Genomic DNA, 13,210 nt, shown 5'->3' on the forward strand with positions numbered 1-13,210 from the left:
TGCTCTTTGCTCATAAAAAATTCCTAGCAACATTTGAAAGAATTCTAAGGTTCCATGCAACTCTGGTTGAGAAAGGCCGGTCCAAACAGAAACTGTGAAATCAGTTTATACTCGGTGGAGGAATGGAGAATGTGATGGTCTTCTCTAAACATATAAATTGTCTGAGTTGACATTAAGACAGCTGTAAGTCACATAATAGGTAGTTATAAAATGTTTTGTTTGCTGCTGGAGTCACCAATGACTACAGTACTTTGAGCCCTGGTTTACCAGACTCCACATACTTCAAAGTTCCTGGGAATCCTATAGGGTGTTAAAAAAACACTTTTAGGGCAAGGCAAAGATGTGTTAATAGAACAATGCATGCTCCAGGAGAACTTATGATGGTGGGTTCTGGAGAGTTGGATGGCTTGCTTGATGTACAGGCGTTATAGCAAATTATGGAATTTTCAGGCAAAAATTTCTAAAAAACAAACCAAAAAAAAAAAACCTTCACTTTTATTTGCTTCTCAAGGACAACTGTAAGGTTGAGAGGCTCCCTGAGGTCACATAGTCAATGCCCTATCAATTGTCTGACAGCTCATCCCTTTAACATAAGCCGTTTCCCAGTTCCTTAGTGCTTAGAACAATATAATACAACAGAAAGGTGGTTAATTACTCTGGACTAGCCTCCTCTGTTATTGTTGCATATGGTTATGTACACTCAGGAGTCAGGAGACCTCATTCGTTTTCTCCACGAGATCAGGCGGTTGGCCAGGTAGCAGTTGCCTAACCTCAAAGGATCTCTCAGCTCTAGAGTCATCCTGAAGTAAGGAAAGCTATGTGGGGAAATAATAAAGTTTGACAAGTAAGGCCGCGTACACACGGGCGGATTGTCTGCCCAACTTAGTCCGCTGAACAGTGTTTCAGTGGACAATCCGCTCGTGTGTGGGCTTCAGCGGACTTTTTCAGCGGACAGTCTGACGGACTTTGTCTTTCGGAATTTCCGTAATTTTGTCCGTCCAAACTTGGTTTTGTCCGTCCAAACTTGGTTTCAGCGGACAGTCCGCTCGTGTGTAGGCAAGTTGGACGGACTAAGTATGGCGCATGCTCAGAAAGGATTTACACGGCCGAAGGTTGCATTGCAGTGTATTGGACGTCGTTTTTCTAGTCCCGTCGTACGTGCTGTACACGTCATCGCGCAAGTTTTCAGTGGACTGTTCGTTCATCGTGTGTGGTCAAGTCCGTTCATTCAAAAGTTGAACGGACTGTCTGTCGGATTGTCTGAGGAACTTAGTTGGGCAGACAATCCTCTCGTGTGTACGCGGCCTAAGTCTTCACAATTATTTATCAGTGAAGATTGCAATTCTTGTATAAGCTCAGTGGTGACAGGTGCTCTTTAATTGATGCTTTTCTATTTGTAGGTAGAAGATCTGAACATGGACAACGCAAAACTCCTCTTGCAGATTGACAATGCCAGATTAGCAGCAGATGACTTCAAAGTAAAGTGGGTATTATGTAACTTATTTATTATATTACACACACATATTAGGGCAATGAAAATTAAGATTAATTCCTCGATTAATCGTTAATTTTTTTGATCGATCAAAATTTTTTTGATCAATCAAAATTCTTTTTCTTTGTACTCACCTCTCCGCTGACTTCCCGGGTCTTCAGGAAGTTTCGCCGGAGATCCGGTGACGTCACCGGACTCCTCCCCCCGGTGACGTTGAAGTTTCTGATTGAACATAACGTGTACGGGGGAGGAGCTACGCATGACGCCACCCGCTGCTACCCTACGGAACAAACATGATTGTCAGCTTTACATGCTGTGTTTTTATCATCTTTATGTGAGTAGTTTGTGTTTGAACACAAAAATGTTATCTTATACTTAAGCTTAAGCGGTGAGCACTGAGATCTTTTCTTTCTACCCATGACCTGAGATTGTGAGAGAAGTTTATGGTCCATGTTAACCCTTTTGATACCCGCATGCATGACCACCTGTTTGCACCGGGGTCCATGCCACAAGGTGAGAGTAATTAGTTAGACCGGAGGGGGAGGGATTGTCATGCTATTGTGGAAAAAAAAAATGACTTACGTCAGTGCTACAGTTTGAATTTAAAACGTTTGTGTGAACTGTGAAGTTAAGTCATCGATTGTGGAAACTAACTAGTGTCGGGTGATTGTATATAGTGTATACCACATTTACCACTGAATAATGCAGAGCTGCAATGCAAGGAGATCAGCTAAAAGTAGTTGGATCTGTATGTGCGTTATAATTAATCGAAATTAGTCGATTAATCGATTTAAAAAAATTGATTAATCGAACACGACATTTTTAATCAGTAACAGCCCTAACACACACATTTCACTGTAATAGGGTGTTGTCCCGTTTCCTATATATACCGATGTCAGCTACAGCACCACCTTGTGGTCAAATCTGATACCCCCCCCCCCCCCAGTCATATAGAGAGCAATGTTCACTATGAGCCTCCCTTATATATCAAAGCCGCCCGATTGCAGGTTGGAAGCAGAACAAGCCATATGTGATGGGGTGCAGAAGGACACACAGGGCCTCCGCAAGATGATCGATGATACTAATTTCCAAAGGATGAAGCTGGAGGCTGAGGTGGAGGCACTGCGGGAGGAGCTGGCCCACCTTACTCAGGATCACAAGGAGGTGAGAAAAAAATATTACGTTTATCGAAAATGTATTTTTTTTCCAATTTGTTTGAAAAAATTAACTAGTTATATATGACAAAGGATTTCCAGAGAACTGCGGGGGTAACCTAAAGTGGCAGTTGTCAGAAACCATGAACTCAGACCCGAGACAGAAGTACAGTTAAATCACACTTGTTTAATAATAGAAGTAAAAAGAACAACCGTAGTCAAGAAATAGGCATAGTTCAGTAACCGGAACGGATAGTCAGCCAAGCCAGAAATCAGGAATCAATGTAGTGGAACAGCAAGCAGGAGCTGGAGCCAGAAGGGATGTCAGCAAAGCAAGTCTTGAACAGGATCACAGGAGATAGTTTCTGTGATTTTGACCAAGGCGAAGGCAGAGCTCCTCTGGACTGGACGGCTTAAGTAGGCAGGACTGACGAGCAGGATATCATCAACAGCTGAGTAACAGAGATAGGAGCTGGCAATTAGCTGACAGCTGAGCGGCCAGCTCAGAGAAGGAAGGGCTTATCCCAACCCTGACAGCAGTAAAGTCTAAAACAGCTCATAGATGATTAGATTTTCTTTCCCGCCAGGGTGGTGCTAGGAGCCTTCCCATCCAGCGGAACACAATGATTACTGCCAGCAGCTGTAATCAAAGTATAAAAAAATCTGGCAGGCTGGTTGTATTGTCAATGGATTGACTTGGATACAATCAGCAATTCAGCACATGTTAGACCCCAAAACAGGCTATTTGGCCCAACAGCAGAGCTCCATCCAGCAGCACCTCCCTAGGCAGTGTTGCCAACCGCCCATAGATTTACGGGCAGCCCGTAAAAACAGGCATTTTTTTAATGCCCGTAAATGCCTGTATAAGCCGAACACTGCCAGTAAAAATGGCTGCGACTGGAACAGATGAGAACTGCGCATGCCCACGCAGTTTCCCGGAAATCCCCGAGACAATCTGATTCTGACTCTGCACCGCCTGACCCGGCCCACACCAGATGATGATTTCATATCGCAAGCCGATTGCTAGGAGCCAAGTTGGCTGAATGAGGAGCCTCGGAGGGGAAAGTTCAGTGGAGCCGGCGAGGGCTGGCAGTGGCACCAGCAGCACCGTCCGTGAGTCAGACGGACAGCGCAGACCTGGCCTGTCAGACTCACCCCCTGGGCCTCAGCCCAGGAGAAGAGAACGAGCACATGGCCTTTCCCAAATATTTATATCCTCCCCCAGCATGCACCAGTGACCTAAACCTCCTACTGGACTGACTGAAGGAAATATAAATATTCATGACTTAGTTTTGTTTGTGAAATCTCATAATATAACCAGTGATACTAGTGACATCAAATTCAAATGCGGCAAAGTGAACAAACAAAAGAAAAATCTTCACCAAATGATTACAATGACTCTTTAACTACTTGCCGCCCGCGCTATGGATGAAAGACGGCTACAGTGCCGGCCTTAATTGCTGGGAGGACCTCCATGGACGTCCTTTCCGAGCGCTGTCTGTGCTTTCCTGCAGGTCACGCGCTCTGTGATCAGAGTCTATGAGACCCGGCTAATCACAGATCCGAGTAAGGGGTCCATCCTGGCTCTTTACCATGTGATCAGCTGTCAGCCAATGACGGCTGATCACGTGATATAAACAGAAGATTGGTAATCGGTATTTTTTTGCTTTCAGTGTGAGGGGAAAAAAATCTGATCACCGGCTTCTGTCAAAGGGACATCGGTCCCTCACACAGAAATCTGCGGCTGCATTTTCTGTGCCCACTGTGCCACCTACTAGTGCCACCTACCAGTACCTACCAGTGCCACCCATCATTGCCCACCAGTGCTGCCAATCAATGCCCATCAGTATCTCATAATCAATGCCACAAATCAGTGCTGCCTATCAGTGTCAGCTATCAGTGCCCTTCAGTGCCAATCAGTGCCACCAATCAGTGCTTATCAGTGCACCTATTAGTGCCCATCAATGCCACCTATCAGTGCCCTTCAGTGTCACCCATCAGTGCTACCCATCAGTGCTGCCTCATCATTGCTTATCAGTGCACCTATTAGGGCCCATTAGTGCTGCCTTATCAGTGCCCATCAGTGCCAACTATCAGTGCCCTTCAGTGTTAGTGCCACCTATCAATTCTTATCAGTGCACCTATTAGTGCCCATTAGTGCTGCCTTATCAGTGCCACCTATCAGTGCCCATCAGTGCTGCCTATCGGTGCCCTTCAGCGTCACCCATCAGTGCCACCCATCAGTGCTTATCAGTGCTACCTATTAGTGCCCATTAGTGCCACCTTATCAATGCCACCTATCAGTGCACATCAGTGCCGCCTATCAGTGCCCATCAGGGCTGCCAATCATTGCCCATCAGTGTCTCATCAATGCCACAGATCAGTGCTGCCTATCAGTGTCACCTATCAGTGCCCTTCAGTGCCGCCAATCAGTGCCACCTATCAGTGCACCTATTAGTGCCCATTAGTGCTGCCTTATCAGTGCCCATTGCCACCTAACAGTGCCCATCAGTGCCCTTCCATGTCACCCATCAGTGCCACCTCATCAGTGCTTATCAGTGCCACCTATTAGTGCCCATTAGTGCTGTCTTATCAGTGCCCATCAATGCCATCTATCGGTGCCCATCAGTGCCGCCAATCAGTGCCCTTCAGTGTCACTCATCAGTGCCCATCAGTGCTACCCATCAGTGCTGCCTCATCAGTGCTTATCAGTGCACCTTTTAGTGCCCATTAGTGCTGCCTTATCTGTGCCCATCAGTGCCACCTATCAGTGCCCTTCAGTGTCACCCATCAGTGCCAATTATGAGTGCCACCTATCAATGCTTATCAGTGCACCTATTAGTGCCCATTAGTGCTGCCTTATCAATGCCACCTATCAGTGCCCATCAGTGCCCTTCAGTTTCACCCATCAGTGCCGCCTCATCAGTGCTTATCAGTGCTACCTATTAGTGCCACCTTATCAGTGCCCATCAATGCCACCTATCAGTGCCCATCAGTGCAGCCTCTTCAGCACACATCAGTGAAGGAGAAAAATTACCTGTTTTCAAAATTTTACAACAAACTATGAAACACTTTTGTTAGTTTTTTTCAAAATTTTGGTCCTTTTTTTGTTTTATTTAGCAAAAAATAAAAAACCCAGCAAGAAATACATACCACCAAAAGAAAGCTCTATCTGTGTGACAAGAATGTAATTTGGGTACAGTGTAGTATGACTGCACAATTGTCATTCAAAGTGTGACAGCGCTGAAAGCTGAAAATTGTCCTGGGCAGGAAGGGGGTTTAAGTGCCCGGTAAGCAAGTGGTTAAATCACCTTTGGCTTAACAAAAACAGCATTATTTCCAAATGGTACTCCAATAACACACACAGTCTTTGATTTCAGAAATATGTTTACAGTTCGAAGTCAAATGGAATTCGATGTAAAATTCGATTCGAATTTCAATTTGAATTTCAGAAATTCAGACAAATTTCTCTTCGTTATTCGGAGCATTCTGTATAATTTTTATATATTGTAATTCGGGTATTCGGATATATCTGAATCTCCCAATAATGAAAAATTTGCCCGAATATTCATTCGGAATGAAACGAACCGCACATGTCTAATAAATAATAATATAGCATATACAAAAGTCATATTGTAATTGGATGTTATTTAACCACTTCAGCCCCGGAAGGATTTGACCCCTTAATGACCAGGCCATTTTTTTGCGATATGGCACTGCGTCGCTTTAACTGACAATTGCGCGGTCGTGCGATGCTGTACAAACAAAATGTATGTCCTTTTTTTACCTACAAATAGAGCTTTCTTTTGGTGGTATTTGATTACCTCTGCAGTTTTTTTTTTTTTTTTTGCGTTATAAACAAAAAGAGACCAACAATTATGAAAAAGAAAACATTTTTTTTACTTTCTGCTATGATATATATCCCCAAAAAAACAAACAAACATTTATATATATATATATATATATATATATATATATATATATATATATATATATGTGTGTACAGGGGCGGACTGATAACTCATGGGGCCCCCGGGCAATAGGAGATTATGGGGCCCCCAGGCAATCAGACATTATGGGGCCACACAGTATACACAAACACACACACACACAGTATACAATCACACAGTACAAACAGACATGTTTCTATTGACTGAGAAGGTACTGGAGAGACAGATGTAAAAAAAAACACATATTTTTACATACTTTCAGTGGTTTTACTGAGGCTGGCAACCCTGATGGGGCCCCCTAGTGGCACGGGGCCCTCGGGCAGTTCCCGAGTGGCCCAATGGTCAGTCCGCCCCTGTATGTGTATATATATAAATGTATTCATCAATTTAGACCAATATGTATTCTGCTACATATTTTTGGTAAAAAAAAAAAAATCACAATAAGCGTATATTATTATTATACAGGATTTATGTAGCGCCAACAGTTTGCGCAGCGCTTTACACCATGAGGGCAGACAGTACACTAATGCCCTGTACACACGGTCAGAAATTCAGACGGAAAAGGTCCAATCGGATTATATCATTGGAAAATTTGATCGTGTGTGGGTTCTATCGGGGACCTTTTCCGCCAGATATTCCGAAGGAAAAAATTTGAGAGCAGGATCTATAATTTTCCGACGAAAAAAATTCGGTCCGACTTTTTCCGGTCGTTTGTAGAGAATTCGAACGGACAAAGTGCCACGCATGCTCAGATTAAATTACGAGACCAAAGCTATTGGTTACTAGCCTCTACGTACTCCCGTCATACACAACGAACGTCACCTTGTTCCGAACGATCTGATTTTCCGACAACTTTGTCCGACCGTGTGTATGAAAACACCAGTTTCGGCCAAAATCCGTCTGAAAAAGTCAGACGGATTTTGTGGTCGGAATGTCCGACTGTGTGTACAAGGCATTACAATACAAATCAATAAAGGAGGGATCAGAGGGCCCTGCCCGTTAAAGCTCACAATCTAGAAATTGATTGGTTTGCGCTAAAGTTATCGCGTGTACAAACTATGGGATAGATTTAAGGACTTTTATTTATTTATTTTTTTTACTGGTAACGGCGGCAATAGCGGGACTGCGACATTGCGGCGGACAAATCTGACCCCAAATGGTACTTTTTGGGGACCAGTAACATTATTATATTGATCAGTGCTTTAAAAATTGACTGATCAATGGTGATGTGGACCGTTGGCATTCTATTCCCTTTTCTATGTCTTTCTCTCTTCCTTTCCTTCTCTCTCTTCTTCTCTTTTCCACTCTTTTTGCTCATACTACTGATGGTCCTTGTTTTGTTTTAAGTTTGGCATATAAGCTAGGCAGCAGACCCTGGGTGGCCTTTTGGTTTCCAACACGGATAACTGACTTTTGGTGTATTCCGTCCTGCTGTGCACCCTGGGTCTGTTGGCCTGATCCCCTTGCATTTCCCAGTACTGTATTCTTCTGCACTGTCTATTTACAATGGGCCTCCTGTATTTTGGGAGCCATGTTACCATTGCTGTATGCCTGTACTATTACTTTTGTTATGCGACCACGAAAACTAAATAAATTGTTATTTGAAAAAAAAAAATTGACTGATCAGTGTAAAAATGACACTGGCTGGGAAGGGGGTTAACACTAGAGGGCGATCAAGGGGTTAAATGTGTTTCCTGGGTGTGTTCTAACTGTAGGGGGGGTGGGCTCACAGGGACATGGCAGAGATCGCCGTTCTTGATCACTGGGAACAGAAGATCTCTGACATGTCATTAGGCAGAACGGGGAACTGCCTTGTTTACATAGTCTATTTACTTATGTATATAATAGAAGATGTGGCTCTGCTGGGATTAGCAGGGTTAATAATCCTTATAAAGGACTTTTTTTTTTTTCTCTCTTTACACATCACAATGTTTATTTAAAAGGTGTACAGACTTCTTCATCCGGACTAACCCATTACTGTGTATTTCCCTCTTCTGTTGTATCAAACCTGCAGGAAATGGTGACATGGAATGACACGACGATAAATGATTGCCTTCCAATTGTTAATAATCGGGTCAGCATATTCAACCATTAGTCTACCGGGGCAACTATTTAACGTTTCTTTGCACATGTGGTAAAATCTGAATTTATTACTGGAAATTACCTTAAATCAGTGTTTTTCAACCAGGAAGACGCAGCGCCCTGGATCTGTCTGAGAAGCCCCCGGGGGGTCGTGAGCATGGATACCAGTTTGCCACGCATTAGGGTCATTAGTTGGGGCTGGTAGGACGGACGCCAGAACCATAAAAAACACTGGCTCTTTGATGGGGGGACTTAAGATGTGATCGGAGGACTCATATATAGGGAGCCCCTTATGTATAAGGGCAACTCTAATGGGATAAGGGGCTCTCGTGTATAGGGGGGCACTGATATATGGGGGGGTTCTGATGTTATAGGGTGACTCTCAGGTAAATGGGGAATGCTGATGGAATGGGGAAATTCTGATAAGATGAAGCGATGCTAATGTGATGGGAGGACCTCTTATATAAGGGGGGAGGGGCTCTGGTGCGATGGGGGGGGGCTTTTATTTGATGGTGTAGGGACCTCTGATGTGATGGAGAACCCTCCAGTGTGATATGAAGTCCTCTGATGTGATGGAGAGCCCTCTCATGTGATGTGAAGACCTCTGATGTGATATGAAGATCTCTGGTGTAATGGGGAGACCTCTGATGTGATGTGGAGACCTCTGATGTGATGGGGAGACCTTTGATGTGATGTGGAGACCTCTGATGTGATGTGGAGACCTCTGATGTGACGTGGAAACCTCTGATGTGATGGGGAGACCTCTGATGTGATGGGAAGACCTCTGATGAGATGGGGAGACCTCTGATGTGATATGAAGATCTCTGGTGTAATGGGGAGACCTCTGATGTGATGTGGAGACCTCTGATGTAATGTGGAGACCTCTGATGTGATGGGGAGATCTCTGATGTGATGGGGAGACCTCTGATGTAATGGGGAGACCTCTGATGTTATGGGGAGACCTCTGATGTGATGGAGAGACCTCTGATGAGATGGGGAGACCTCTGATGTGATATACAGATCTCTGGTGTAATGGGGAGACCTCTGATGTGATGTGGAGACCTCTGATGTGATGGGGAGACCTCTGATGTGATGGGGAGATCTCTGATGTAATGGGGAGACCTCTGATGTGATGGGGAGACCTCTGATGTGATGGGGAGACCTCTGATGTTATGGGAAGGCCTCTCATGTGATGGGGAGACCTCTGATGTTATGGGGAGACCTCTGATGTGATGTGAAGATCTCTGATGTGATGGAGAGCCCTCCGGTGTGATATGAAGTCCTCTCATGTGATGGGGAGCCCTCTCATGTGATGTGAAGACCTCTGATGTGATATGAAGATCTCTGGTGTAATGGGGAGACCTCTGATGTGATGTGGAGACCTCTGATGTGATGGGGAGACCTCTGATGTGATGGGAAGACCTCTGATGTGATGGGAAGACCTCTGATGTGATCCGAAGACCTCTGATGAAATGGGGAGACCTCTGATGTGTCGGGGAGACCTCTGATGTGTCGGGGAGACCTCTGATGTGCCGGGGAGACCTCTGATGTGATGGGGAGACCTCTGATGTGATGGGGAGACCTCTGATGTTATGGGAAGACCTCTGATGTTATGGGGAGACCTCTGATGTGATGTGAAGATCTCTGATGTGATGGAGAGCCCTCCGATGTGATATGAAGTCCCTTGATGTGATGGAGAGCCCTCTCATGTGATGTGAAGACCTCTGATGTGATATGAAGAACTCTGGTGTAATGGGGAGACCTCTGATGTGATGGGAAGACCTCTGATGTGATGGGAAGACATGTGATGGGAAGACCTCTGATGTGATGCGAAGACCTCTGATGTGATCCGAAGACCTCTGATGAAATGGGGAGACCTCTGATGTGCCAGGGAGACCACAGATGTGACGGGGAGACCACAGATGTGATGGGGAGACATCTGATAAAATGGGGAGATCTCTGATGAAATGGGGAGACCTCTGATGTGATGTGGAGACCTCTGATGTGATGGGGATACCTCTGATGAAATGGGGAGACCTCTGATGTGATGGGGAGATCTCTGATGTGATGGAAAGACCTCTGATGTGATGGGGAACCACTTCGCAGCCATCCCAGAGCTGTGTGAACCAGCTCCATTGAGAGCCTGTCATAGTCTGTTGAAATGGAAACACGCAATTAATTTTCACTAGTTTGAACCCAGCCTAAAATTTATTTTAATGCACACAAACACAAAATAATACCTAATCTAAAGACATACCAAACACGTCAAGCCTAAAATTGTACCCATGAAATTGCAAAAATGTTTAATTCTCCATAGGTGATGCTTTAAAAGCTGTTACCGGTCATCAGTTTATAGTTAATTGTGCATGATGGCCCTAGAATGATTGATCTCACTCTGACATGAGGTCATCACACTTGAAGTCTATTGATATTTCTTCCAGCCCTGTAGTTGAAGGTCCATACCAGGACCTCTGATGTGATGGGGAAACTTCTGGTATGATGGGGGGACCTCTGATGAGATGGGGGGACCTCTGATGAGATGGGGGGACCTCTGATGAGATGGGGGGACCTCTGATGTGATGGGGGGACCTCTGATGTGATGGGGGGACCTCTGATGAGATGGGAGACTTCTGATATGATGTGATGGGGAGACTTCTGATGTGATGGGGAGACTTCTGATGTGATGGGGAGACTTCTGATGTGATGGTGAGACCTCTGATGTGATGGGGGCATCTCTGGAGAGATGGGGAGAATCTCTGATGTGATGGGGAAACTTCTGATGTGATGGGGGGACCTCTGATATAATGGGGAGACCTCTGATATGACGGGGAGACTTCTGATGAGATGGGGAGACTTCTGATGAGATGGGGGGACCTCTGGAGAGATGGGGGGACCTCTGATGTCATGGGGAGACTTCTGATGTGATGGGGAGACTTCTAATGAGATGGGGGACCTCTGATGAGATGGGGAACCTCTGATGAGATGGGAGACCTCTGATGAGATGGGAGACCTCTGATGTGATGGGGAGACCTCTGATGAGATGGGGAACCTCTGATGAGATGGGAGACCTCTGATGAGATGGGAGACCTCTGATATAATGGGGAGACTTCTGATGAGATGAGAGACCTCTGATATGATGGGGAGACTTCTGATGTGATGGGGAGACCTCTGATGTGATGGGGAGACCTCTGATGAGATGGGAGACCTCTGATATGATGGGGAGACTTCTGATGGGATGGTGAGACCTCTGAGGAGATGGGGGGGGGGTCTCTGGAGAGATGGGGAGACCTCTGATGTGATGGAGAGACCTCTGATGTGATGGGGAAACTTTGGATGTGATGGGGGGACATCTAATGAGATGGGAGACCTCTGATATGATGGGGAGACTTCTGATGAGATAGGGGGGCCTCTGGAGAGACAGGGGGACCTCTGATGTGATGGGGAGACTTCTGATGTGATGGGGAGACTTCTGATGAGATGGGAGACCTCTGATGAGAAGGGAACCCTCTGATATGATGGGAAGGGTAGACTTCTGATGTGATTGGGAGACTTCTAATGTGATGGTAAGACCTCTGATGAGATGGGGGGGGTCTCTGGAGAGATGGGGATACCTTTGATGTGATGGGGAGACCTCTGATGTGATGGGGAAACTTCTGATGTGATTGGGGGACCTCTGATGAGATGGGAGACCTCTGATGAGCTGGGAGACCTCTGATATGATGGGGAGACTTCTGATGATATGGGTGGACCTCTGATGAGATGGGGGGACCTCTGATGCGATGGGGAGACCTCTGATGAGATGGGGAGACCTCTGATGAGATGGGGAGACCTCTGATGAGATGGGGGGACCTCTGATGAGATGGGGAGACCTCTGATGTGATGGGGAGACTTCTGATGACATGGGGGGGGGGGCATTTGGAGAGATGGGGAGACCGGTGATGTGGTGGGGAGATTACTGATGAGATGAGGGGCTCTGCTTAGATTGGGAGGCCTCTGATGAGATGAGGGGCTCTGATGAGATTGGGAGGCCTCTGATGTAGCTGAAGGTCCATACTGAGGCGGGAGGAATAGTCTGCAGGATCCAGAGCACTGCACCAATGATCCACTTATTGTGACCACAATGCTTTGCAGGCTGAAATACACTTTTTTGCAATATGGGCATATTTATTTATTTATTTTCAAAAGCTGACGTTCTCCTTCAAATTACACAAATGGCAAACAACTCTCCTTCACTTAGAATTCTGGGTGAAATAAACAATGTTTGTGTATGAGATTCATGTGGATAAATCGCCTCTGTTCTGTCTACTACAGGAAGTAGCCGCCCTTCAGGCCCTCATCGCCAACAACAATGTGAAGGTAGAGGTGGACGCCCCCAAGAAAGCCGACCTGAACGACAGCATTGCTCAGATCCGCAGCCAGTATGAAAAGATGGCCGAGCAGAACCGCATTGAGGCGGAAAATGCCTACAAAACTAAAGTAAGAACGCTACTTGTGTCTAAAATGACCATGTACATCAATCACAATATTAACTT

At 45.6% G+C, this 13,210-nt stretch overlaps 1 protein-coding gene across 2 annotated transcripts in view; it reads left to right on the plus strand.

The window, feature by feature from the left end:
• The window catches only part of LOC143925066 (keratin, type I cytoskeletal 18-like), a 54,336-nt gene that overhangs the window by 13,265 nt on the left and 27,861 nt on the right, over window positions 1–13,210 (plus strand). For both annotated transcript variants that reach the window (XM_077449644.1, XM_077449643.1), the window contains exons 2-4: window positions 1,401–1,483; window positions 2,500–2,656; window positions 12,990–13,154. In XM_077449644.1, coding sequence (XP_077305770.1) covers window positions 1,401–1,483; window positions 2,500–2,656; window positions 12,990–13,154 — 405 coding nt within the window. The remainder of the gene's footprint in view (window positions 1–1,400; window positions 1,484–2,499; window positions 2,657–12,989; window positions 13,155–13,210) is intronic.

Source organism: Lithobates pipiens, unplaced genomic scaffold (assembly GCF_037356315.1).
Source record: "Lithobates pipiens isolate NorthernLeopardFrog02 unplaced genomic scaffold, aLitPip1_a1.2 Scaffold_22, whole genome shotgun sequence".
In the NCBI taxonomy this organism is placed as follows: Eukaryota; Metazoa; Chordata; class Amphibia; order Anura; family Ranidae; genus Lithobates; species Lithobates pipiens.